This window comes from Pinus tabuliformis, chromosome 1_2 (genome assembly GCF_031772625.1).
Source record: "Pinus tabuliformis cultivar Carrire ecotype Pingquan chromosome 1_2, CPIR1, whole genome shotgun sequence".
Classification (NCBI taxonomy): domain Eukaryota; kingdom Viridiplantae; phylum Streptophyta; class Pinopsida; order Pinales; family Pinaceae; genus Pinus; species Pinus tabuliformis.
Window position 1 is genome coordinate 1,198,089,087 of NC_142298.1, and position 24,006 is coordinate 1,198,113,092.

General features: G+C 35.9%; 1 protein-coding gene across 1 annotated transcript; it reads right to left on the bottom strand.

The window, feature by feature from the left end:
* Positions 1-10,594: 10,594 nt before the first annotated feature.
* Positions 10,595-12,370, bottom strand: LOC149210542 (FCS-Like Zinc finger 10-like). The gene is made up of 2 exons (XM_089396735.1): positions 11,058-12,370; positions 10,595-10,945 (listed from the first exon to the last, which is right to left on the bottom strand). Exons 1-2 carry the CDS (start codon positions 11,585-11,587, stop codon positions 10,876-10,878), a joined length of 600 nt encoding a protein of 199 aa, XP_089252861.1. The 5' UTR covers positions 11,588-12,370; the 3' UTR covers positions 10,595-10,875.
* Between the last annotated feature and the right edge of the window lie 11,636 nt (positions 12,371-24,006).

The window sequence follows — 24,006 nt, forward strand, 5'->3', positions numbered from 1 at the left end:
AATACACTAGACATAGTACACCTCACATAAAATGGCCTCAAATATTCTAATATCATTACCCTTAGGTACCTCCCTTGGTACCACCATATTACCATCCTAAGTGAACTACACTACAAGATCTAATTCAAATATAAAATCAAAGGGTAAATTGAGAGAAAATGTAGACCTATAAAAGTAGTATAGGAAAGAGCCCAAGAAAGAACAACTAAGTTCCAATGTCATTACCCCATCACGATCCTTATTTAAATTGGAAGTGAAAGTGGATATATATCCACTTGAAAGTGAGATAAATGCAATAAAGTTGAATATTAACAATTAGAGGTTTATTTTAGCTTCCACCATAAAGAAGAAGAGTAAAATATTTCATTTTCTAGAGTAAAATTAGAGGGAAATGCATTAACCTAGTGGGAAATTCACATGGAGACACTGAGGATGGAAGGTGATCCACAAGTAACTAAGTAGGAGGATTTCAAAACCCTCATTATGTCCTAGTTCTACCCTATTGGGTATGTAGAAGATTAATAAATCTATTGGCATTACTTCAAGCAAAGGTACAGGTGAAGTGTGCAATAGTATACCACTAATTTAGGAAGATGGTTATCATGTTGGATATCTCTCCCAAAATCCTAGATGTGCTCCTCAAGTGGTGTGTGTGTGTATATATATATATATATTCCATGTGAACTTCAAATGTTTATTTCATGCATGTATAGACAATTCTTATATTCTTTGGCCCCAAGTTTAAATATGATTCATACCTATGCATGCACTTCTCTCATTTTTTTCTAAAAGATTCAACATCAAGGCTTATTTTTCATTTCTATTAGTAAATCAACTAAATTAAAAACCATGTTAAGATTGTGTCCATATAATACTTCAAATGCTTAGCATTTCATTTACCTATTTAAAAAAATAAGTATGTAGACTCCTCCTACTTTGAAACATGAAAAGTGAACCAAAAACATATTCCAATGTAATTAGTCAATGAAATTAAGTGCAAGAATCAAATAGAGCTGACTACTAAAGTGCATCTAATTGTATTTGAATAATATTGCCAAGAATTGAAGCACAAACCTATTTTAGTATAAAATGTTTAATTTGATTATCCTCCCCCTTTTAACCATTTGGCTTGTAAACCAATGTTAGGTTCTTAACAATATGGAATATTACAGGGCATATAAGTGAGAATCAACCTCTATAGAGGAAAAGTTTGCATATCATCAAAATCTCAGTTACTTGAAATGTATCTAGTGGGATTTATCTCAAAATGGATCATGTATTCATGGTAAGGGAAACCATCAAACATACTTCATATTTTCATAACAATTATTGAATATAAAGATCATTTAAATTAAGGGATTCAAAGTCAACATTATTGTATGGCTATAAAGGTCATAAGAAATTGGTAATGGTGTTTAAGAATATTAGAGAGTTTAGCCATGATTAGTTTCCCAAAGAGGCACCACTATCTTGGATTAGATTATGAAAGGGTTCATGGAATGTGTCACTTCTTGAGAAACTTTAAATCGTGTTATAGAAAATCCTTTTGGATATCATGCCTCATATGCATAGTAAAAACATTGTAGTATGGAAATTGATACCAACTACAAGCATAAACAAGCGTTGCATGGACTATGTGTAATTATACATGATTAACAATTGCGTACTAGGATAAATGGAATCAAACATTTGCAAAAGCAATAATAATAGGCCAAATCACACTTGTGACACTTCAAAACCAAAACGTTATACTAAGGTAACAAAACACATGGAATGACAATAATGTTGAGGGTACCTGGTAGTACCTATACATCAATATTTTATATATTAGCTTGTTGAAAAACTTTACATATTCAAAAACAAAAAAAAATTACTAACATTTTAAATGAAAAACATCTACCATTTATTTTGTTGAAATAAGAAAATTGAAAACTTATCACACATCATCCATTGCAAATCAAAGAAACAACCCCAACACAAAATGAGATCAAAGTGAAGTTGCCTATTTCATGTCATTAATGGTGGTGTTTCAAATAAGGATCCAACCAATGAATTAAATAGATAAATATGAACTTGCATCTAAGGAAACAAATCAAACCTCATTGAAATCTCAATTCACTCATTTCCCTCTTTTCCATTTTTCAAGGTGGAAAGGAAAGAGTGTTTATATAAAAATACATAAAAAATTAGAACGTTGCATAATAACTTTTGGGTTGATTCATTTGCTAATTTCATGAAAAGAATGAAATCCATATACATAGTTGTTGATCCCTTATCCTGCCAATGACAAGAGTCAACCTCCTAGGGAAATCTCAAAGAAATATCAATATCCCCTCTTTATTTTTAGAGAGGTGGTAGCCTCTTTTGATATTTGGAAGATTCTGATTATGGTTTTAGATGAATCCAATGGGTGAGTGCTAAACAAAAAACTCCAACAAATTTTCCAACAAAGCTCTACGACATATTTACTCATTAAGCATTCAAGAAATGAATGTGAAAAATAGATATTATATATACGAGGGTCTACCTTTAACAAATATTTTTCCTTTCTCTTTAAAATAATGTTAGTCTAGAATCAGCGATAATTTTGCAAGATGAAATAAAAATAAACATAAAAATATGGGTAGGTCTTCAAATAACTTTAACGGATTGCATGCATTAGAATCAAATGAATTTCTAAAGCTTCAATTTTGCAAGAATCCAATGATACATTATCATACAAATTATGTTTGCAACATGAAACTTGAATAGCTCTTTATGTGATTAGGAGCTCAAATTTTTTCAAAAATAAGAGTGTCAGGATTTTGTTAAACTTAGCTTCAGATCAAAGAGCTCGTCATTTTGAATCCAAAGGTGTGAATGAAACTCAAATCTAAGCTCGTATGCAAGATTTAGAGAAAGTCAAAGTTCAAGTTTGACTTGGACATGTGGAAGAATTGGATGACATGGCAAAGGTCTCAGCGAATGGAGAAGCACCAAATGATAGGTTTCCATTGGGTCCCGCATAGCGCATATTAGAGGAGTTAAAGTAATTGGCCCCTAGAGCAGTGAGAGTTGTGATCATATATATCGCAAGTGCAGATCAGCAAAGGGTCAACGTTACAGAATCGACCTCCAACAGAGCTTAGGTGCGATGCGATATATATTGCATATCTTAATCGCAACCCGGGCAAGTGTTTACAAAGAAACACCGGAAGTAAGCGCCGATTGCGATTTGTGATAGGGCGCTGGATGCGATACTGTTATATGTTGTGGTTTATAACTCGTCGGGTCCGTTGGATCGCCAGATCGCATATCGCAATGCGTTAAGTCCCGCATACACAAGACCCTAGGTTATCCGCCGATTGCGATGAGCGATAAGTCCCATATGCGATTGGATTATAGGATCCGTTAATACCCCCGCCGGGTTCGCTGATATCGCAATCGCATAAATCGCCCGCTTTTGTTCACATACCTTAAGACCACGGGTTTTCCGCCGATTGCGAGTTGCGACAGAGTTGCGGAACCATCGCCTTTTCCGCCAGACTCAACACTTTGTATGTGACCATTCAGCCTTAACTGCTAGATAGGCTTGGAAGTTGGCGGGATCGTCGATTTCGACGGAACTACCATATTTAACTCCAGATAATGAATTAACTGCTAATAAGCTAGATTTGGAGGAGAAAATTGTGGAAACACTGACATAAGTCATAACTAAGGCAATTTTCGACGAAATGGTATTAAAAAAGTGGTTAGATAGCCATTTTTGAACATTTTAAACTCATTGGAACAGGTTTCAAGATCAAAGGAGCACTTCGGTAGGATTTTTTGAAAAATGAAGCCTATGGGTGCCATGGTTAACCAGAGTGTTGATTCAGTTTATGGAGGAGTTTGAAGATGGATATGACCTTGCAGGAGTCTTCCAGCCTCCATGTGCTTTCTGCAACATCCATTACATCAGTGTTGTAGCTTTGTCTCTTCTTTCCTCTATATGTGTTTTGGAAAAGAGACTTATTGATGTACTTCAAGTGGATTGTGGTACTGTTTATGCTCTTTGAAGTTGGAGTATGGGGTCTTGGTGTAAGATGCCTATGTTTACTGAAGCTTTACGTGTTTGACTGTAGGTTAACATGTATATGGAGTGAGAAATTTTGCAGAAGTTGTTTCTTTGAAGGAGAAACTAACCATACCATTTCAGCAGTTTATGTACTATTCTTTTCTAGATATTGAGCATAATGAGAAGGGGTCATACCTTTAGAGATGATCCAATGAGATGTAGCCCAGGAGGGGTGAACTGCTTTATCAATGGTTGATGTATTACTAATTCATACATGCTTCCATTCAGTGTTTTTGTTTCATGTTTTAAATTTTATTCATGAAACTAACTTAAGTGAAACACACATAAAATTCATACTTGCTATTTTGGAGTAAAAACCTCAAGCACATTTTTATATTCTGAATGAGGAATTAGCACAACATTACTAATCTACTCCATTTTAGATTAAGTTGGTATCAGAGCATAGGTTTTACTTTGTGCAAGGAGGAATTGACTATTGTTTGCAAGTGAATGTGTTTTGAATCTCAAGTGAGGAGAAGGTTTTGGAAAGGAGAGCAAGATTGTTACAATCTATACCACCAAGTTCTACCTAAAATTGTAGTAGAAGCTTCAAGCAAAGCATGTCCCAAGGAGGAGATCTTGCAAGAATGTCAGAGGATGTGAAGGCTTTTAGAAAGACTTTCTTAGACATGGAAGAAATGGTGAAAATCCTCTATGAAGAGAGGAATACCAAATTGCAAGGTGAAATCTCTAGACCTCCAAGAGGAGAATGTTCTCCAAGGGAAGAAGGTAACAAGAATGGAGATAAACCACCATCTTCTCCACAATCTTCATGTGTTTCTACAACTCTTATGCAATATGCTAGTGTAGAAAGTCCCTCAGAGATGGTAGATGGACCAGTTTGTACCTTTTTTCCACATGATGTGGAAGATGAGGTTCTATCAGCACCCAAATTTAAGGCATTGAAGGAAGAGAGCCAAAGAATCCAAGAGGACACATCTAGAATCAAAAGGGAGTTTGAAAACATCTTTGTATGTCAATCAAAAGATGAGGCAAAAAGTAAGAATTTATATGCTTCTTCCTTATGCGAAAGTGTTGACGTAAACTCATTTGCATCCTTCGAAAAACATAGTAAAGGCATTGGATCCAAGCTCTTGACCAAGATGGGTTACAACGGAGGAGGCCTTGGAGTAAACCAGAAAAGAATTAAAAATCCAATTGAGGCCAAGGAGAGGCCTAAGTATGAAGGCTTAGGCTATGTTGCAAAAGAACAATGGTATTGTAGCAACAACTCATGGGTATTGTGCTCCTTTCGCCGTAACAGTGGACACGAGGAGGCAAGATGTTGGGATTTGCATCTAGAATTGGTTCCACTTGGTTCCTCAAGTGTAAGGAGGACTTGAAGTGCAAAACATCTCCAAATAGAGATGCAAAAGTTGAAGAAGAAGGGAAGCTAAGTTATTCTTGCCATGCAAGTTCCTCACGCAAGAAGCGTAAACCAAAGGATGACAAAAAGAGGTATAGTCGTCCTATTAATGCAAATGCTTTTCATAATGGAAAACAAAATGTTGATTTGAATAACATGTTGAGAAATATGTTTCCATGCACCTTTTGCCTTTCATCTAACCATTGTGTAGATAAGTGCGATAAAAGGAAAGCAATTATCAAGAAGATTTTTATGTCTAATGGAGTTGAGACCGAGAAAAGAAAATCTCATCCAAGGTTAAAGGCAAGTGAACCAAGAGGAGCTCAAAAGAATTTTTGTACTCACTGCAATATCAGTGGGCATTGGGTTGAGAAGTGTTGGAAATTGTTTCCACAATTTCATCCTGGTAAGGGAAAGCAAATCATGCAAGCACCAGAAGAGGAAGCAACAAAAGAAAAAGTGGCGCAAGATGCGACCATCCCTGAAGCAGCTCCAGAATAAGAGAAAGTTCAAATAGAGGGTTCATTTACTTGGTTGGGTAAGAAATGGGCGGACTATTTGTCCAATTGAAGTTTGTAAATTTTTGTTTTGCATTAGTTGCATAGCCTCATAGTTGGGTAATTTGTAAAAGTGATGTTCATAAATAAATCACTTATATGCAACAGTGTTTTCTTTAAGCATTACAATACTAATTTGGGTTGTTGATAGGCAATTTGAATGGAAAATTTGGGATTCAAGTTTATTCCATTTTGTAAAATGCATTTATATTAGTATGTTCCAAATGTGTTTAGCACTCAAGTTATACAAGTATTCACTATGTGAGTCTTTTTTTGGTTCATTTGGCGGAGTCTTTTAGGATCTTATCCTCGATAAGGATTTTGCAGATGAGCACCTTGGAATTCGTCTTGGAAAGGATGTTGTTGAGGATGGCCATAGTGACATGGACAAGTCGAGAAGAACATCCTTTTGATCGGAAGCCCAACATAATTTTGACAAACAAAATGTTGAATGTGTGGGCAGACTTACCACAAGCATGGGTGAAGTGTCTAAGGGTTGTCCATTGTTGAAAGAATGGAATCTAGAAGTCTGCAAAGAGCACGCTCATCAAAGTACACAGAAAATGAATGGAGTCCAGCGCATCTTACAAATCGGCTCCATCTTGTGTAGCAAGAATATGTGCATGAATTCGCAGCGTAGTAATTTGGTCATCATGTGGGAAATGTTGAAAGAAGTGAGGAACTCTTTCTCTTGCTGCAATGAGAGTCACATTACGATGAACAGATCTTACGTAGACCTCAAAAGACATGAGTGTCATATTTTCAGAAGATATCATGAGAGTTTGGCAGCAGCCATTAATGGTGGCAGGAGAGTGTTTCACTTGGCATGTCCAAATATCGTCGATAAAGTTGATGATCATAAGGAAGCACTCGTCAATCTAGCAGTTTAAGGCACTTTGAACGTGTTGAAGACATCGACTGCAGCAAAGGTGAAACACGTAGTGGTACCATCATCCCAAACCCAAGTCAAGTAGATTTGTTGAATTATGAGAGTCTACAATAATAACCTTAATAAAAGTTTAAAGTGCTTTATGGTACTTAGAGCACTAACCCCATTATTTGTACACGATAATATGATGGCAAGAAACAATAAAACATAAAGTGTTTTAAATGGCCATCAAGGGGATTTGTATCCACTCTAAAGTGATGAGAGAATGAGAGGCATTATGCCTTAGTTTTTGTAATGGGTTTTGTAATCATCATAATGTAATCGATTTGAAAGAAGCAATTTGCCTAAACCATCTTGGCAATTCCATGTAAACTTGTCCAAAGAGTATTTTATAAACTCTTGGCAAGTAAATTGCTTCATTGTAAACTTGATAATATCATCTACAGATGCAGGTAATGGCTTGATCATTCAATTTTTGAAGAACAAAGGTGAAGGAGACAAAGAAGATGTTTCAAAGACATCGCATGTAGTTGATTGATGATTTGAAACTTTTGGAGACCAAAACCTTTTCAGTGGGGAAAAGTGATCAAGAGCTCAAAATTTGTCAAAAATCAAAGTGTCAGAATTTTGTTAAACTTATCTTCAGATCAAAAAGCTCGTCATTCTGAATCCAAAGGTGCGAACGACACTCAAACCTGAGCTCGTATGCGGGATTTAGAGCAAGTCAAAGTTCAGGGTTAACTTGGACACATGGCAGGATTGGATGACATAGCAAAGGTCCCAACGAATGGGGAAGCGCCAAATGGCAAGTTGCCATTGGGTCCCACATATCGCATATCGGAGGAGTTAAGGTAATCGGCCCACGGAGCAGTGAAAGTTACAATGCAATATATCGTAATCGCAGATCGACGAAGGGTCAACATTACAGAATCGACCCTCGACAGAGCTTAGGTGGGATGCGATATATATCGCATATCGCAATCGCAACCAGGGCAGGTGTTTGTAAAGCGACCTCGGTTGTAAGCGTCGATTGAAATTTGTGATAGGGCGCTGGATGCAATACTATTATATGTTGTGGTTTATAACTCGTCGAGTCAGTGGGATCGCCAGATCGAATATCGCAATGTGTTAAGTCCCGCATACATAAGACCCTAGGTTATCTGCCGATTGCGATGAGCGATAATTCCCAGATGGGATTGGATTATATGGTCTGGTTAATACCCTCGCCGAGTCCGCCGATATCACAATCGCACAAATCACCCGCTTTTGTTCATAGACCTTAAGACCACGGTTTTCTGCCAATTGCGAGTTGCGATAGAGTTGTGGACTCATAATCTTTTCCACCGGACTGACCACTTTGTATGTGACCACTCGGCCTTAATTGCTAGATAGGCTTGGAAGTTGGCAGGACCGTCGATTTCGGAGGCACTGCCAGATTTAACTCCAGATAATGAATTTAATTGGCAGCAAGCCAGATTTGGAGGAGAAAATTGTGAAAAGACTAACAGAAGTTGAAACTAAGCAATCTTCGACCAAATGGGATGCAAAAAGAGGCTAGATAATTATTTTTGGACATTTTGAACTCATTGGAACAGGTTTCGGGATCAAAAGAGCACTTCTGGATAGGGGTTTTTTTAAATAAAGCCTATGGGTGCCATGGTCAACCAGAGTGTTAATTCAATTTATGGAGGAGTTTGAAGATGGAGATGACCTTGCAGGGATCTTCCAGCTTCCATGTGCTTTTTGCATCAGCCATTACATCAGTGTTTTAGTTTATCTATTCTTTCCTTTATATGTGTTTTGGAGAAGAGACTTATTGATGTACTTCAAGTGGATTTTGGTATTGTTTATGCTCTTTGAAGTTGGAGTATGGGGTCTTGGTGTAAGATGCATGTGTTTGTTGAAGGTTTACATGTTTGACTGTAAATTAACATGTGTATGGAGTGAGAACTTTTGCAGAAATTGTTTCTTTCAAGGAAAAACTAGCCATTCCATTTCAACAGTTTATGTACTCTTCTTTTCTAGATATTGAGCATAATGAAAATGGGTCATGCCTTTAGAGTTGATCCAAGGAGATGTAGCCTAGGAGGGGTGAACTCCTTTATCAATGGCTGATGTATAACTGCTTGATGCATGCTTCAATTCAGTGTTTTGGTTTCATGTTTTAAGCTTTATTCATGAAACTAACTTAAGTGAAAGACACATAAAATTTATACTTGTTATTTTGGAGTATAAACCTGAAGCACATTTTTATATTCTGAATGAGGAATTAGCACAACATTAGTAATTTTCTCCATTTCAGATCATTATGGGAGAAATTAATAATAATATCCCAATGTAAAAGGTTTAACATTGTCTAAAAACTGAAATAACCTCCTAGATGACAATTACATAAATTGTAATTAAACTACATTTGTTTTATTACAAGTAGGGATCTTGCTCCCCTGGACCTAAGATACAATATGAAGCGCTGGAAAGAAATGAGCAGACGTAATTAGACTTATATCTTCCAGTACTTTAACAAACATGGAAAATATAATGGAAAGACAAATGTAGAAGAATACATAAGATGGAAAGTTAAGTAGGTTGATTCACAAAAGCTCTAGGAAAGAAAAACTCTTTAACAAAAGTTCTAGAAGCCATCATTCTTTTTTAATGTGATTTTCTCCCTTTATAATCTTCTCTTGATCTTTACAATTACTTTGGCATTTACTTTTTTCCTTTTTGTGTTAGTGCTAAATAGAAAATCCAAACAAATCTTTCAACAAAGCACGCATACACAAATTTAGCCACTAAAACCCCCAAGAAATGAATATGAAAAATACAAATTTTATGTAATAGGGTCTTCCTTCCATAGGTATTTTACTTTTCTTTTTATAATAATGTGAATCCAAAATCAGCTACCACTTTGCAAGATGAAATAAAAATAAAAATATGAACATGTCACTGGATAACTTTAAAAGATTGCATACATTAAAATCAAATGAGTTTGTAAATTTGCAAAATATTTTAGCTTGGAAGAAGTAAAAGTAAAACCAAGAAAAATTAAATATCTAATAAAATAGATTGTAGGGTGTGGAGAGTAAAGGCGTGTATAAGTGGTTATTTTGATGATTTGTCAAATTACAATATTATAACTATAGTATGATGACAAAATTCAATAATAATGTGCAAAGTGTTGAACCTAAAATGAGATTAAATTAAATCTAATTCTTTTTGTCTCATAAAATTAACTCACTATGAAAAAGATAATAAAAAATATTATTTATTTTTATGATATAAATAGAGATAAAATATATAATGATCTAACATTTAACATATGCAACTAATATATCCAACATATTAATTAAATGAAAGACATTCATATTTTATGGTGTAAGGCTGGAAAATAGAAAAGGAATTCCCATTAAAACTACCTATATAAGTTGATCACAAATACACAACTATACCATACATGTATGATTTATGTTTTATGTATGTGATTTCACATTCACCTTAAACTTTACTAATTTTCCTTTTTAATAAAAAGAAACGTAGAGGTATTTACCCACATTCGTAAATGTCATATCTAATAAACTCCTTAATGTGATATCCGATATCTAATAAACGCTCTAGGTAACTAAGGGATCCAAATATAGCTGATATCTAATAAACGCTCAAGCGCAGGTAACTAAGGGATCCAAATAAGAATTGGACTGTATTTTTTTTCATTCTCCTGGTATAACAAAAGAATATCATTTTCAATTGAAAGAAAAACTAAAGGGATCCAAAGATGTAAATAAAATATTTAAAAAATATTTCACTCACACACGCTCACAAGACATACATTGAAACCCCTTTCTTTGCTCTGATGATGATGTACAGTGCTCATGCCTTTGATCTTATGAAGCAGCACTCGATGAAGATGGGGGAGGAGCAAATGTTTCGATTTGCTCATCCATCAAAATCTGTTGGTAACAGTACTCCATCATCCATCAACATCATCCATCAAAATCTGTTGGTAGCGGCATTCCACGCTGCAGAATGCTTTGTCACCTCTGCAAAAATCAGCAAATAGAGATTCAGACTAGCTCTAGAGGATGGGAAATTATAATCAATTCAATTTAATTCTCAAAGATTTAAAGTCATGGTATGATAATTATAACGGACCTGTACATGTAGATGTCCTTCCCATGGTTCAATTGCCGTTTGCAGAGGCAGCATGCTCTGAGAAAATGGCCAACGGAAAACGCTGGAACACTTGAATAGCTCCGAGGTGGCGATGCGACATCCCATATTCCCTGTCCATTTTGCTTTTGAAGAGGGTATTGCAAAATTTCGCGCTCCATATCGCTATGAGTATACAAGTTATTTGTGCTTGATTTTGAACCACGGGAGATAACACAAGTGTGGCTCTTTGTAAATCCACGAGGAGAACCAATCGGTATTGTCTCGCTGTGCTGCTTGGGAGAACTCGACTCGAGATCTAAGCCGTTTTCATGAGAATCAGTGATCCCAATTCCAGAAAATATCTTGATGTCCAGTGGAGAAGTTGGGCTTCTGGCCCAATCTGAATCTGAGGACCCTTTTGCACTGAAACCTGTAAAGATCCCAGGGCCATTGCAGAACTTGTGGTTGTCTTCGGGGCAGTCTCTGGTGCGTGATGAATCGGATGGGTAATCAGGCGTCACATAACACATCTTCTGTAGTAATGAGGACTGACCCTTCAACCCTTGTTCTTAAACTTGCCAAGCACAGTCTCTACAATGAATGGCGTTCACACCCAAAAACTCCTTGTATGCCAGTCTTCATCCACAATCCCCTATAACTTCGGGTACACTCTTCCGCAAAAAGAGTAGGACTCCTTGGAACTTGTGACACCTATACCACAATGAAGAGCACCTCACACTAAAACCCTCGACCTAGTGATGCATCTACTGGTCCTAGGATGAACCAGAAATGGGTCTTTTATAAATACAAAATTGCTCCAAAACTGGATCAAAACTCCTCCAAGCTCCTGACCACTCCCTCACTATAAACTGCTATTTTCAAAACTTCTGGTTAACAAGGCTCACAACTCCACAAGCTTGTGCCTGATCAGCAACCGTGACAATCAGAAAAATGACAGAAAACCTTCTCCAATATCAATCTACTCCAATACCAGTACACCAACAACAATACAAATCATCCTTCAATTCCGCCGCGAAACTCGCTCACAGGCACCAATTTTTTCTGCGCAAAACAATCCCCAAGACCACTAGAGCATCCTACTCTGGCAAAAAAACCCTTCCTATAAACCCCTTCTTCAATCAATGCTGCAGAAGCAGGAACCCTTCCTAGAGCTTTAGAACGATGATTTGCCTAAGCCTCTGTGGCAGGGGTACATATACGCACTTCCATATGGCAAGAATCTCGCGGAATCTGGGGTACCCAAATACCAGAAACCGGGTATGAACAACGCCGACCTTACTCATATGAATCTGGGGGTACCCAAAAGCAGTAAGCCGGGAATAAACAAGAGCCACACATCCCCATCTATCTCTGTATTTATTTATTTAAACTTCAGTGGACACTGATGTAACACACACAAAATCAAAGGCACAAAAGACAAGCTAATAATAATATATTCCAATATAGTTTTGTCTTTGCTTATTTGCTTCAATACGTACAATTAGACAAAATTCTTTTCGAAGTATAAAAAGATCGGTACGGAAAGGTTATTTAGGTAAGTTCATTAAAGTAATCTAAAAACCCGCACAATTCTAATAATGATATCGCATTATGAATTCTAATCGTCCAAAAAGGGTTAAAAATAAAATTAGGGAGTGAATATCCCATTTTACCCACTTTTCGGATTAATTTTGGTTGTCAAATACTGCATCGGGTATTCCGTGGAACGGAGGATTTGGGCCGCCGGTTTACATAAAAATATTTCGCCCAACTTCAACTGCTGGTGACTGATGGAGCCACCGCTTTGTGGGATCAGGCATCTACAACTCTAATTTTACCAACTAAAGGTAACTGACAGTGAAATTTTTTTATCATATTTCACGGGCAAATGGCCCACCATCAAATTCAACCGCTGGTGATTGTTGCAGCCACCGCCTGTGAGGGAATCAAATGAGTCAACTTTAGTGAGCAGAGGCGGGGCCAGCACGAGAGAGCAGAATAATTGCTTTGTAATTTTAAAGTGATTAGAGTTTTAAGATAAGAGTTTAATATATTTTATTTTACATGAAAAATGAATTGTCCCCACGATGCCAATTGCGCCCTCTTGCGAGTACCAGTAGATTTCAAGTAAAAGTTTCATATCCCTGATGAGTAGGTTTGATCGCTAAATTGTTTGGTGATTCGTTTCTAGGCGTTGTTTACTGATGGTCAAATTTGTTTAGATGACAAAAACAAATAACAGTTATTTTTTTTCAAAAAATCAGATAAAAATCAGATACTATGATGTTTAAATTTGGTTTTTAGAGTAGAATTGGATTTAATATTAATTTTTTTGGGCATTTAAAATATTGAAATTTGATAATTATAATTAAATTTCCCAAAATTTCTCTACTTAATTTTTGTAAAATTTTCTATTATTTTCCGGACAAATTTGAAACCTCCTCCACAATCAAACAGCAAAACCTCCAAAATTCTTTTGTTGAAACTATCAAAAACTACTGAGCGTGTATTTTGAAATTTCAATTTTATTGATAATAATAATTTTTTTTAGATTTATAGAATATTTAATGCAGTCAAATTATATATACCTACTATTACATTTAAACCAGCATAAATAATTAATCTAATGGTAGACATATAGAGCCCACCTGCATTAAATATCTTATAAACTAATAAATAAAATTTATAAACTTTGTTGAGTAATAGAGCAACTGACTGTGAGGGACCCGTTGGTACTGTGGGGGCATCAAATCACAGCCACCACCTGTAAATGCAATGCGCAGAGAGAGGCCCAGTACGAGAGCGCCGAATAATTGCTTTGTAATGGTAAAGCGACTAAAGCAATAAGATAGGGTTTAATGTATCCTACGATGCCATTGGCGCCCTATCGCGAGTACAAGTAGAATTGAAGGGGAAGTCTCAGCGCAGCAGTTACCCTAAAACAACAATGTTCTATCCACAAGGGATGAAGTTATATGATTATAGGACCATAAGTGAGTAAATAATGTTGATGCAAACATTCACATGTTAAATTATAACATTTTAATTTTGTAATTATGTTTTTAATTTCAAAATTATATTATTAAAGTGTTTTTCAAACAGGAAAATCGAACTTCAATTTATAAAGATGGAGAGGCATGGATTCAATTTATAAATAAATATTGAGAAGTATGGATGGAGAGAGGCATAGATTCAATTTATAAATAAATATTGAGAAGTATGGATGGAGAGGTATTTTAATTATGGATTTATAAAAGTTGACCAATATCAAATTTATTGAGATTTTTTTTTTTTAAAATATAAAATTTGAATAAAAATTTTATATATGATGAGTGATAATTTCTCGATGCTATTGCATCATAAGTTTTAGTTAATATTTTCGTCGGGTCCGCCGAAATCACAATCACACAAATCTCTTGTTTGTGTTCACACACCTTAAGACCATGAGTTTTCCATCGATTGTAAGTTGCAACAAAGCTGCGAAGTTGTCGCCTTTTCCACCAAATTGACCACTTTGTCGCCTTTTCCACAGGATTGACCACTTTGTATGTGACCACTCGGCCTTAACTCCGACATAGGCTTGGAAGTTGACAGTGACCACTCGGCCTTAACTCCGACATAGGCTTGGAAGTTGGCAAGACTGTCGATTTCGTTGAAACTGCCAGATTTAACTTCAAATAATGAATTTCACTGGCAGTAAGTGAGATTTGGAGGAGAAAATTGTGGAAACACTGACAAAAGTCATAACTAAGGCCATTTTCGACCAAATGGAATGCAAAAAGAAGCTAGATAACCATTTTTGGACATTCTGAACTCAATGGAACAGATTTCAGGATCAAAGGAGCACTTCTAGACAAGTTTTTTTGAAAAATGAAACCTATGGGTGCCATGGTCAACCAGAGGGTTGATTCAGTTTATGGAGGAGTTTGAATATGGAGATGACCTTGCAAAGGTCTTCCAACTTCCATGTGATTTCTTCCGCAACCATTACATCAGTGTTGTAGCTTTATCTCTTTTTTCCTCTATATGTGTTTTGGAGAAGAGACTTATTGATGTACTTCAAGTGGATTGTGGTACTGTTTATGCTCTTTGAAGTTGGAGTATGAGGTCTTGGTGTAAGATGCATGTGTTTTCTAAAGGTTTACATGTTTGATTGTAGGTTAACATGTGTATGGAGTGAGACCTTTTACAGAAATTGTTTCTTCGAAGAAGAAACTAGTCATTCCATCTCAACAGTTTATGTACTCTTTTTTTCTAGATATTGAGCATAATGAGAAAGGGTCATGCCTTTAGAGCTGATCCAAGGAGATGTCGCCCAGGAGGGGTGAACTCCTTTATCAATAGCTGATGTATTACAGATTGATGCATGCTTCCATTCAATGTTTTGATTTCATGTTTAGAATTTTATTCATGAAACCAACTTAAGTGAAACACACATAAAATCCATATTTCCTATTTTGGAGTACAAACCTTAAGCACATTTCTATATTCTAATAATAATATCCCAATGTAAAAGGTTTAACATTGTCTAAAAACTGAAATAGCCTCAATTATATAAATTGTAATTAAACTACATTTCTTTTATTACAAGTATGGATCTTGCTCCCCTGGGCCCAAGATCCAATATGAAGTGCTAGAAAGAAACGAGAAGACATAATCAAACTTATAGCTTCCTGTACTTCAACAAACATGGAAAATATAATGAAAAGACAAATGTAGAATAATACATAAGATGGAATGTTGAGTAGGTTGATTCACAAAAGCTCTAGGAAAGAAAAAATCCTCTTTAACAAAAGTTCCAGAAGCCATCATTATTTTAATGTGATGTTCTCCCTTTATAATCTTCTCTTGATCTTTACAAGTACTTGGAATTTACTTTTTTTAGAGATTTATTTTGAAAATATGAAGTAGAAATTCATCCCCCACACTGGCTTTGATTTCAAATATTCTAGGTTTCCTTTTCAAATATTTATTTTAAAAATATAGTAGTGATAGACCCAAAATGGTCACAATTATTCTTTTAACTTTGTGAAATGATATCTATAATTGTATCCATGGAAACCACTCCCAACATCTTCACGTTTCATCTTTCCAACAAACTTTCTTTTTCCTAATTCAAACACTGAGAACTCAAATTATCAAACTTTCTTTTTCCTAATTCAAACACTGAGAACTCAAATTATGGCCTTTGGAAGATATGACTCGCCAATTGTCGATTTTTGTTGAAGGTGGATCTTAGCCCATTGGTATACAAGTCCGTCTTTTAACCCTGTAGGCATAGTGGTGATACACTTCAACACATTTATAAAGTACAAGTCCGTCTTTTAATCCCATAGGGATAGTGATAATACACTTCAACATATTTATAAAGATAACCTGCCCCCATAGGCATAGTGATAATACACTTCAACATATTTATAAAGATAACCTCCCTCATACTGTTTATGTATTAAGCATAGTGAGTCACAAAATTTTGTGCCGTTTGTGAAAAGTCTACTCAATCTTTAATTACATGGCTAGAAATCTATCAAAACTTATAAAAAAGAAATGAACCAAACCTACTCAATCTTTAATTACATGACTAGAAATATACCAAAACTTATAAAAAAGAAATGAACCAAAGACATTCTAGTTTCCCAATAATTTCTAATCCTTCAAATAAATTGTTAGATTTCTTGAAAATGAATTGTGTCCTTAGTATGGTTACCAAAAATGATGATCTATTTTCCTATTAACAAAAAAAGTCAACCTCCTAGTCCTTGTTTTGTTTTTAGAAAGGTGATACTCCTCTTTTGATTTTTGTTTTTAGAAAGGTGATACTCCTCTTTTGATTTCTGTTTTTAGAAAGGTGATACTCCTCTTTTGATTTCTGTTTTTAGAAAGGTGATACTCCTCTTTTGATTTTTGTTTTTAGAAAGGTGATACTCCTCTTTTGATTTTTGTTTTTAGAAAGGTGATACTCCTCTTTTGATATGTGAAAGATTCTTATTAGGTCATAGATGAATGCAATGGGTTAATGCTAAATAGAAAATCTAAACAAATATTTCAACAAAACTCACATACAAAAGATTTACCCACTAAACACTCAAGAAATAAATATGAAAAATAAATATTTTATGTACTAGGGTCTTCCTTTGATAGGTATTTTACTTTTCTCTCTATAATAATGTGAATCCAAGATATAAACATAAAAATATGAACATGTCATGATATCTTTAAAGGATTGCATACACTAGAGTCAAATGAGTTTGTAAATTTGCAAAATGTTTTAGGTGGGAAGAAGTAAAACTAAAACTAAAAGAAAGAAAAATTAACTAACTAATAAAATAGATTGTAGGGTGTGGATAAGTGGTTACTTGATAGTATGTCAAATTATTCAATAGTAATCTGTAAGGTGTGGAAGTGCTTAAACACAGTCTCTGCAATGAATGGTGTTCACACCCAGAAACTCCTTGTACGGCACTCTTCATCCACAATGCCCTATGACTTCGGGTACACTCTTTCGCAAAAAGAGTAAGACTCCTTGGAACTTGTGACACCTATACCACAATGAAGAGCACCTCACACTAAAACCCTCGACCTAGTGATGGATATATTGGTGGAGTTGTCTATAATGCGATTTTTTGAGATTCCGGTGACCGGCGGAAGAAATTGAGATGAAATCATGATTTGTTGCAGTTAAAATGGTTTTTTAACTGCATATTCGTATTCAGCACCCTCAAAAACCCCTGGGACGCTTTCATTGTGCAGAAACTAGTTATCAAACTTCGATTTCAATAAATTACTGCCGGATTTTCACCGGAAAAAATTGCCGGAAAGGCTTTCAAAAAGTCGCGTTAAAGACTACGGCTATATTGGTCCTAGGATCAACCAGAAATGGTTTTTTTATAAATACAAAGTTGCTGCAAAACTAGGATCAAAACTCCTCCATGCTCCTGACCACCCGCTCATTACAAACTGCTATTTTCAAAACTTCTGGTTAACAAAGCTCACAACTCCAGAAGCTTATGCCTGATCAGCAACGGAGACAATCAGAAAAATGACAGAAAACCTTCTCCAATACCAATACACCAACAAGAATACAAAAATCCTTCAATTCCGCCGCCGAAACTCGCTCACATGCACTAATTTTTTCTCCGCAAAACAATCCCAAAATCACTAGAACATCCTACTCTGGCAAAGAAAACCCTTCTTATAAACCCCTTCTTCAATCAATGCCACAGAAGCAGGAAGCCTTCCTAGAGCGTTACTTAGAACAATGACTTAGACTAAGCGTCTGTGACAGGGTACATATATGCACTCCCATATGGCAAGAATCTCGCGGAATCTCGGCTTCCCAAATACAAGAAACCGGGTATGAACGACGCCCACATTACTCATATGAATCTGGGGGTACCCAAAAGCAGTAAACCAGGAATAAACAACACGCACACATCCACATCTATCTCTGTATCGGGAATAAACAAGAGACACACATCCACATCTATCTCTGTATTTATTTAAACTCCAGTAGACACACACAAAATCAATGGCACAAAAGAGAAGCTAATAATAATATATTCCAATATAGTTTTGTCTTTAGTTAGTACAATTAGACAAACTTCTTTTCGAAGAATAAAAAATATGGTACGAAAGGTTTTTAGCTTACGTTTTTTATAAAATTTTGAAATTTAAATGGTTATGCGTAAATTAATTTAATTACTTGCAATAAATTATCATAATCGGTAAAGGTGTAAATTTCCATTTTTACTTGATCTCTGAGTTGGTAAAGACGAACTTTTAATAATATGAATTCATACTCGTAAACCAAAAATAATCGAATCGATGTTATGGAACACCCAAATTGAGGTTATTCACCCTCTGGTCTCTTTGGAGGTGGCGGAATCTGATAATTTTTGAAGACTCTCTTTTTTTCGCTAAATTTGTTTTGCAATCAGTTTCTGCTCTGTACACCCTGATCTGCTAAACATGGGGTTTGATATTCTTCTCAAATTCTGTTAATAGGTTCATGTCATATGATGGTTATCTGACACATGGTTTTTCCAGATGCTGCTTACTAAAACTATAACCTGTTTTGAGCTATAAGGTTTCAGGTCCACCTGAACTTTTGTCTGTATATCTCCTCAATATAATATCAAGATTTTCTTTCTAGAAAAAAAAACTTGAGGTTATTCACCCAAAGCATATCCAAATTACCAAAACTGCATATGCGAGTGGTAAAATTGTGGCAATTATAGGTCACTTTTAAATTTGTAACTGGGAATCTATAAATTTGCACGTGAGTGCATGATGTGGGGGTAGTTGGCTTTCGCACCCCAGCCGATTCCTGTGGGAGGCCATTTGTTTGGGTGATGCTTTTCACACTTCGGCGATATGTATATCTGCTGGTTTTGGCCATATATGTTGTATATTGATGATGCTCTTCACGTTTCAATGATATGTATATCTGCTGGCTTCGGCCACATATATTGTATGTTGATTCTTTAACGAGGATCTCTTCTCCACTGAAAAAAAAGATGTAAATTCATTAGTCTTACTAAGGTTTACTTTTAGTCGGATTTGGTTCAAATTTTATGAAAAGAAAATGAAAAAAGATGTAAATTCATTAGTCTTACTACGGTTTACTTTTGGTCGGGTTTGGTTCAAATTTTATGAAAAGAAAATGAGAATCGAAATGAGTTTAAGAGAATTGAAGTATTCTAAAAACCCTCACAATTCTAATGATTATATCTCATTATAAATTCATCGTCCTGATTGCATTCAACGCTAATCATCCCAAAAGGGTTAAAAATAAAATTAGGGAGTGGATATCCCATTTTACCCACTTTTCGGATTAATTTTTGGTTGTCAAATACTGCGTCGGGTATTCCGTGGAACGGTGGATTTGGGCCGCCGGTCTACATAAAAATATTTCGCCTAATTTCAATAGCAGGTGACTGATGGAGCCACCGCTCTGTGGGGTCAGACATCTACAACTCTAATTTTACCAAATAAAGTTAACCGACAGTGAAACTTTTATATCATATTTGACGGGCAAATGGCCCACCATCAAATTCAACTGCTGGTGATTGATGCAGCCACCGCCTGTGAGGGACCCGTCGGTATTGTGGGGTCAGGCATCAAATGAGTCAAGCTCAGTGAGGAGAGGCGGGGCCAGCACGAGAGCAGAATAATTGCTTTGTAATTTTAAAGTGATTAGAGTTTTAAGATAAGAGTTAAATGTATCTTATTTTACATGAAAAATGAATTGTCCCCATGATGCTAATTGCGCCCTCTTGCGAGTACGAGTAGATTTCAAGTAAAAGTTTCATATCCCTGATGAGTAGGTGTGATGGCTTTTGGTGATTCGTCTTTAGGCGTTGTTCACTGATGGTCAAATTTGTTTAGATGACCCCAAAGAAAAATATTAGTTTTTTTTTTTTTTCAAAAAATTAGATAAAAATTAGGTCTAAATTTTGTCGGTAGAGTAGAAATGGATTCAGTATTAATATAAAAAAAAATTGGGCATTTAAAATCTTGAAATTTGACAGTGGTAACTAGATTCCCCAAAAAAAATTTCCCTGATTTTTTTCAAAATTTTACCAGAATTTCTATTATTTTCTGGGCAAATTTGAAACCTCCTACACAATCAAATATAGTTAAATTTTTTTCAAAACCATCCAAATTCTTTTGTTAGAAACTATGAAGGCTAATGAGCACCTGTCAAATTTAACTAGTCTGTATGTTTTGAAATTCCAACTTTATTGGTAAATAATAAAGAAAACAATATTTGTGAGTTTATAGAATATTTAATGCAGTCTCGCTGTATATACCCAACTTATAAATCTAAAAGTAGACATATAAAACCCAACCACATTAAATATCCTATAAACTAATAAATAAAATTTATAAACTTTGTTGAGTTATAGACCAACTAACTGTGAGGGACCCGTTGGCACTGTGGGGGGCGACATCAAATCACAGCCACCGGTTGTGGGGTGGGGGCCCACTTCAAATCACTTAGCTCAATGAGCAGAGACAGGCCTAGTACGAGAGAGCGGAATAATTGCCCGATTTCCATCACTGCTCGGAAAAACGTCTAGCTCTTGCCACCAGTAATTCCTCTGCCCTCAACCACCTTTCGCGAGCTCCGCCACCATTCCACCCACCATCGTGGAACATTAAATCGTCTGACAAAATTCTGAGCGCGGGTATTTCAATTCAAATTTGCCCCAAACCAATTCCCATTTCGCTCATTCCAATTCGAATTTTCCTCGCGGGCTCTGAAGCTCCCCTAACCAATTCAACTCACCAGCTCTGCAGCTCACCAGCTCACTCCGAGGGAAAAATCTACCCCACGCTCTACAGCTCACCACCGAGGCGACAGATAGGCAGCGAACCAAGGTGAACATTACCAGGCGACAGACAGGCAGGTTCATCTTTCCACTTTTCTCACCTTCCCACCGCTCAAACCGGATTTTGTTCATTCCTAGTGAAACCATGCTTTCTCAATCACAAGACACTCCAACTTCAACATGTCAAATGCTACTTTGAGCATCCGACATTATTTTTACAAATAACAGCGATTAGGAGATGTTTATGACATTAATCAAATTCCCTTTAATTGCTTGTATGAAAGTTTCAAAAGTAGACAAAGTAAACTGAGATACCTTACCTCAGCTGAGTGAGCTGTGCAAACCATGTAGACATGCACAGGTTTGGTTTGCCCAATCCTATGGCATCAATCCATAGCTTGCAAATCCATTTGTGGATTCTGTAAATATGCCAACAACCAATATATCAAACATTTGCAAAAGCATGAAGGCTTTACAATGGGACTGCAAAATTACAAAACATGGCTCATAAAAAATAGGTTCCATGTTATGCACAAAATTAACGCTGATGCAAACCAAATCATGTCCAAGTATACAAAATTTTTAGACAAAGCCCGTGTCGATGCAATGGCATAAAAATAATTTTCTTACCCAGTCACTTCATAAATGATGCAAGGATCTGCAGTAGTAAGATTAATCCCAAGTCCACCATTAAAAAGTAAAACTAGGCAGGTAAAAAAAAAGTATTAAAGCTCTCTACTCTCTTAGGAATTAATCCTAGTTCTGCCAACAACTAGAAGTCTAGTTCCAGAAATTGCTTCTTTGGGTAATTTTGTTATTTGACAGAATTTTAATTGACCAAGACAAAATCAAACTCATTTGAGTTTATGACATCAAAATCAAACAAATGATCGTGCAACAAAGAATAGAGAAGGCTTGAGAGCAATCTGTCTTTGCCTATCATCCAGTTTAACAGACCCATCAATGCGCAACTATTGTGTCCGCTCTCACTCAAGTAGTAGTCTAGTAGGTCTAACACTCTTGTCCATTGCAAAAATACCAGAACCTGTCATCATCCTCCAATCTTGCAAATCAGGATTGCATGTGGTTAAGGTTTCAGAATGAATACCAAAGAAAATAGAACTCAATCATATCAAGTATTGTGCTTTGCTTATATCTGCTGAGATCCTAGGCTCAAACCTTATGATTTCGAGCTCTTAAATGTTTTAGAAGCCTGTCCAGAAGCTGAAATTTACCACATCGTTCATCAATTTCTCTACTGAAGGATAGAGATCTGAAATAAATATAAATTCCAATCAGATGATGTAAACCACAAGTCTTTTCATGTTGCATAATGAATGTAATCAATCAACTAAGAAAACGACAGGAAATGCCCTCAAAACCAAGGAGAGATGACAGAGGAATACAGGATATCTCAAACTATGATTGCAAAAGATATGGATGGTTGAAATTCTTGCGTAGTTGAATCATCAGATTGTCCAGACTGGTTTTCACTACTCTACCTGTAGTCATGAAAATCCATCTGGTTGACTTTTGTACTTGCTAAAATAGTAGTTAATTGAAAAGGGAGATTAGTCATGCAGATTTTTTATAAGCTTGACAAAAGTAGATATACAAGGACATGTTATCAATAAATATATCAAAAAAAAATTCACAAAAATATCCAACTCTTTGTTGCAAGCAATTCCAAGAAAGTGGTGATTGCTAGATGTGTTTTTTGCAGAATAGTTGCCAGTGTTGAAAGTGTTGCAGTGTAAATGAACACAAATATGCACCAATTTATATCCATTGAGGCCACTATATTTTCAGTTTTTGTATTCCTCTGACTAAAATGTATCTCTAGAAAGACAACAAAATGATATTAATTCAAGAGTTTACAATCTCACATGATAAAACCACGTTGTGGATACCCGTAGAAGTTATAATCATTCAGGTGATTGCTTGCTCATCAAAGTAAAAGACCTGATATTATAGGCTTAAAATGACAGTACCATAAAGTGAATGAAAAGGAGATTAGTCATGCAATATTTTCATTAGGAGTAGTCTAACAAGGCGGAGGAATTTCCCGGTTTCCGTCGCCACATATGATAAAAAGTGGGTTAGAGCCAAATGTATTTGTAGAAAACAATCTCATCAACATGTATGCTAAATGTGGAAGTGTCAATGATGTGCACCAAGTGTTTGACGAATTTATGAGCGGAATGCTATTTCATGGAATACCATGATTACAGGATATGTTAAACAGGGTGCAATTGAGTTTGCTTGCCAAATGTTTGACGAAATGCCTGAGCAGGACTTGGTTTCTTGGAATTCAATCATTGTAGGATATGCAAACACTGGGATGGGGAGAAGGCACTTGGTTATTTTTTCCGAATGCTGAGGGCAGGGATGAGGCCGGACCGGATCACTTTCACTAGTGTTCTTGGTGTTTGTGTTGGAATTGAAGATTTCATTGCCTTTTCTTTGTTCTAGCACATCTCTTTTCCACGAGTAGTAGAATGTGAGCATAATGATTACCTGCTATAAATTTCACATATATTATGGCAGCACCGAGAATCTTTGAGGACAAACTACTAGTAGAGTTGTGATGTAAACATACATTGTAGAAAGCCCTT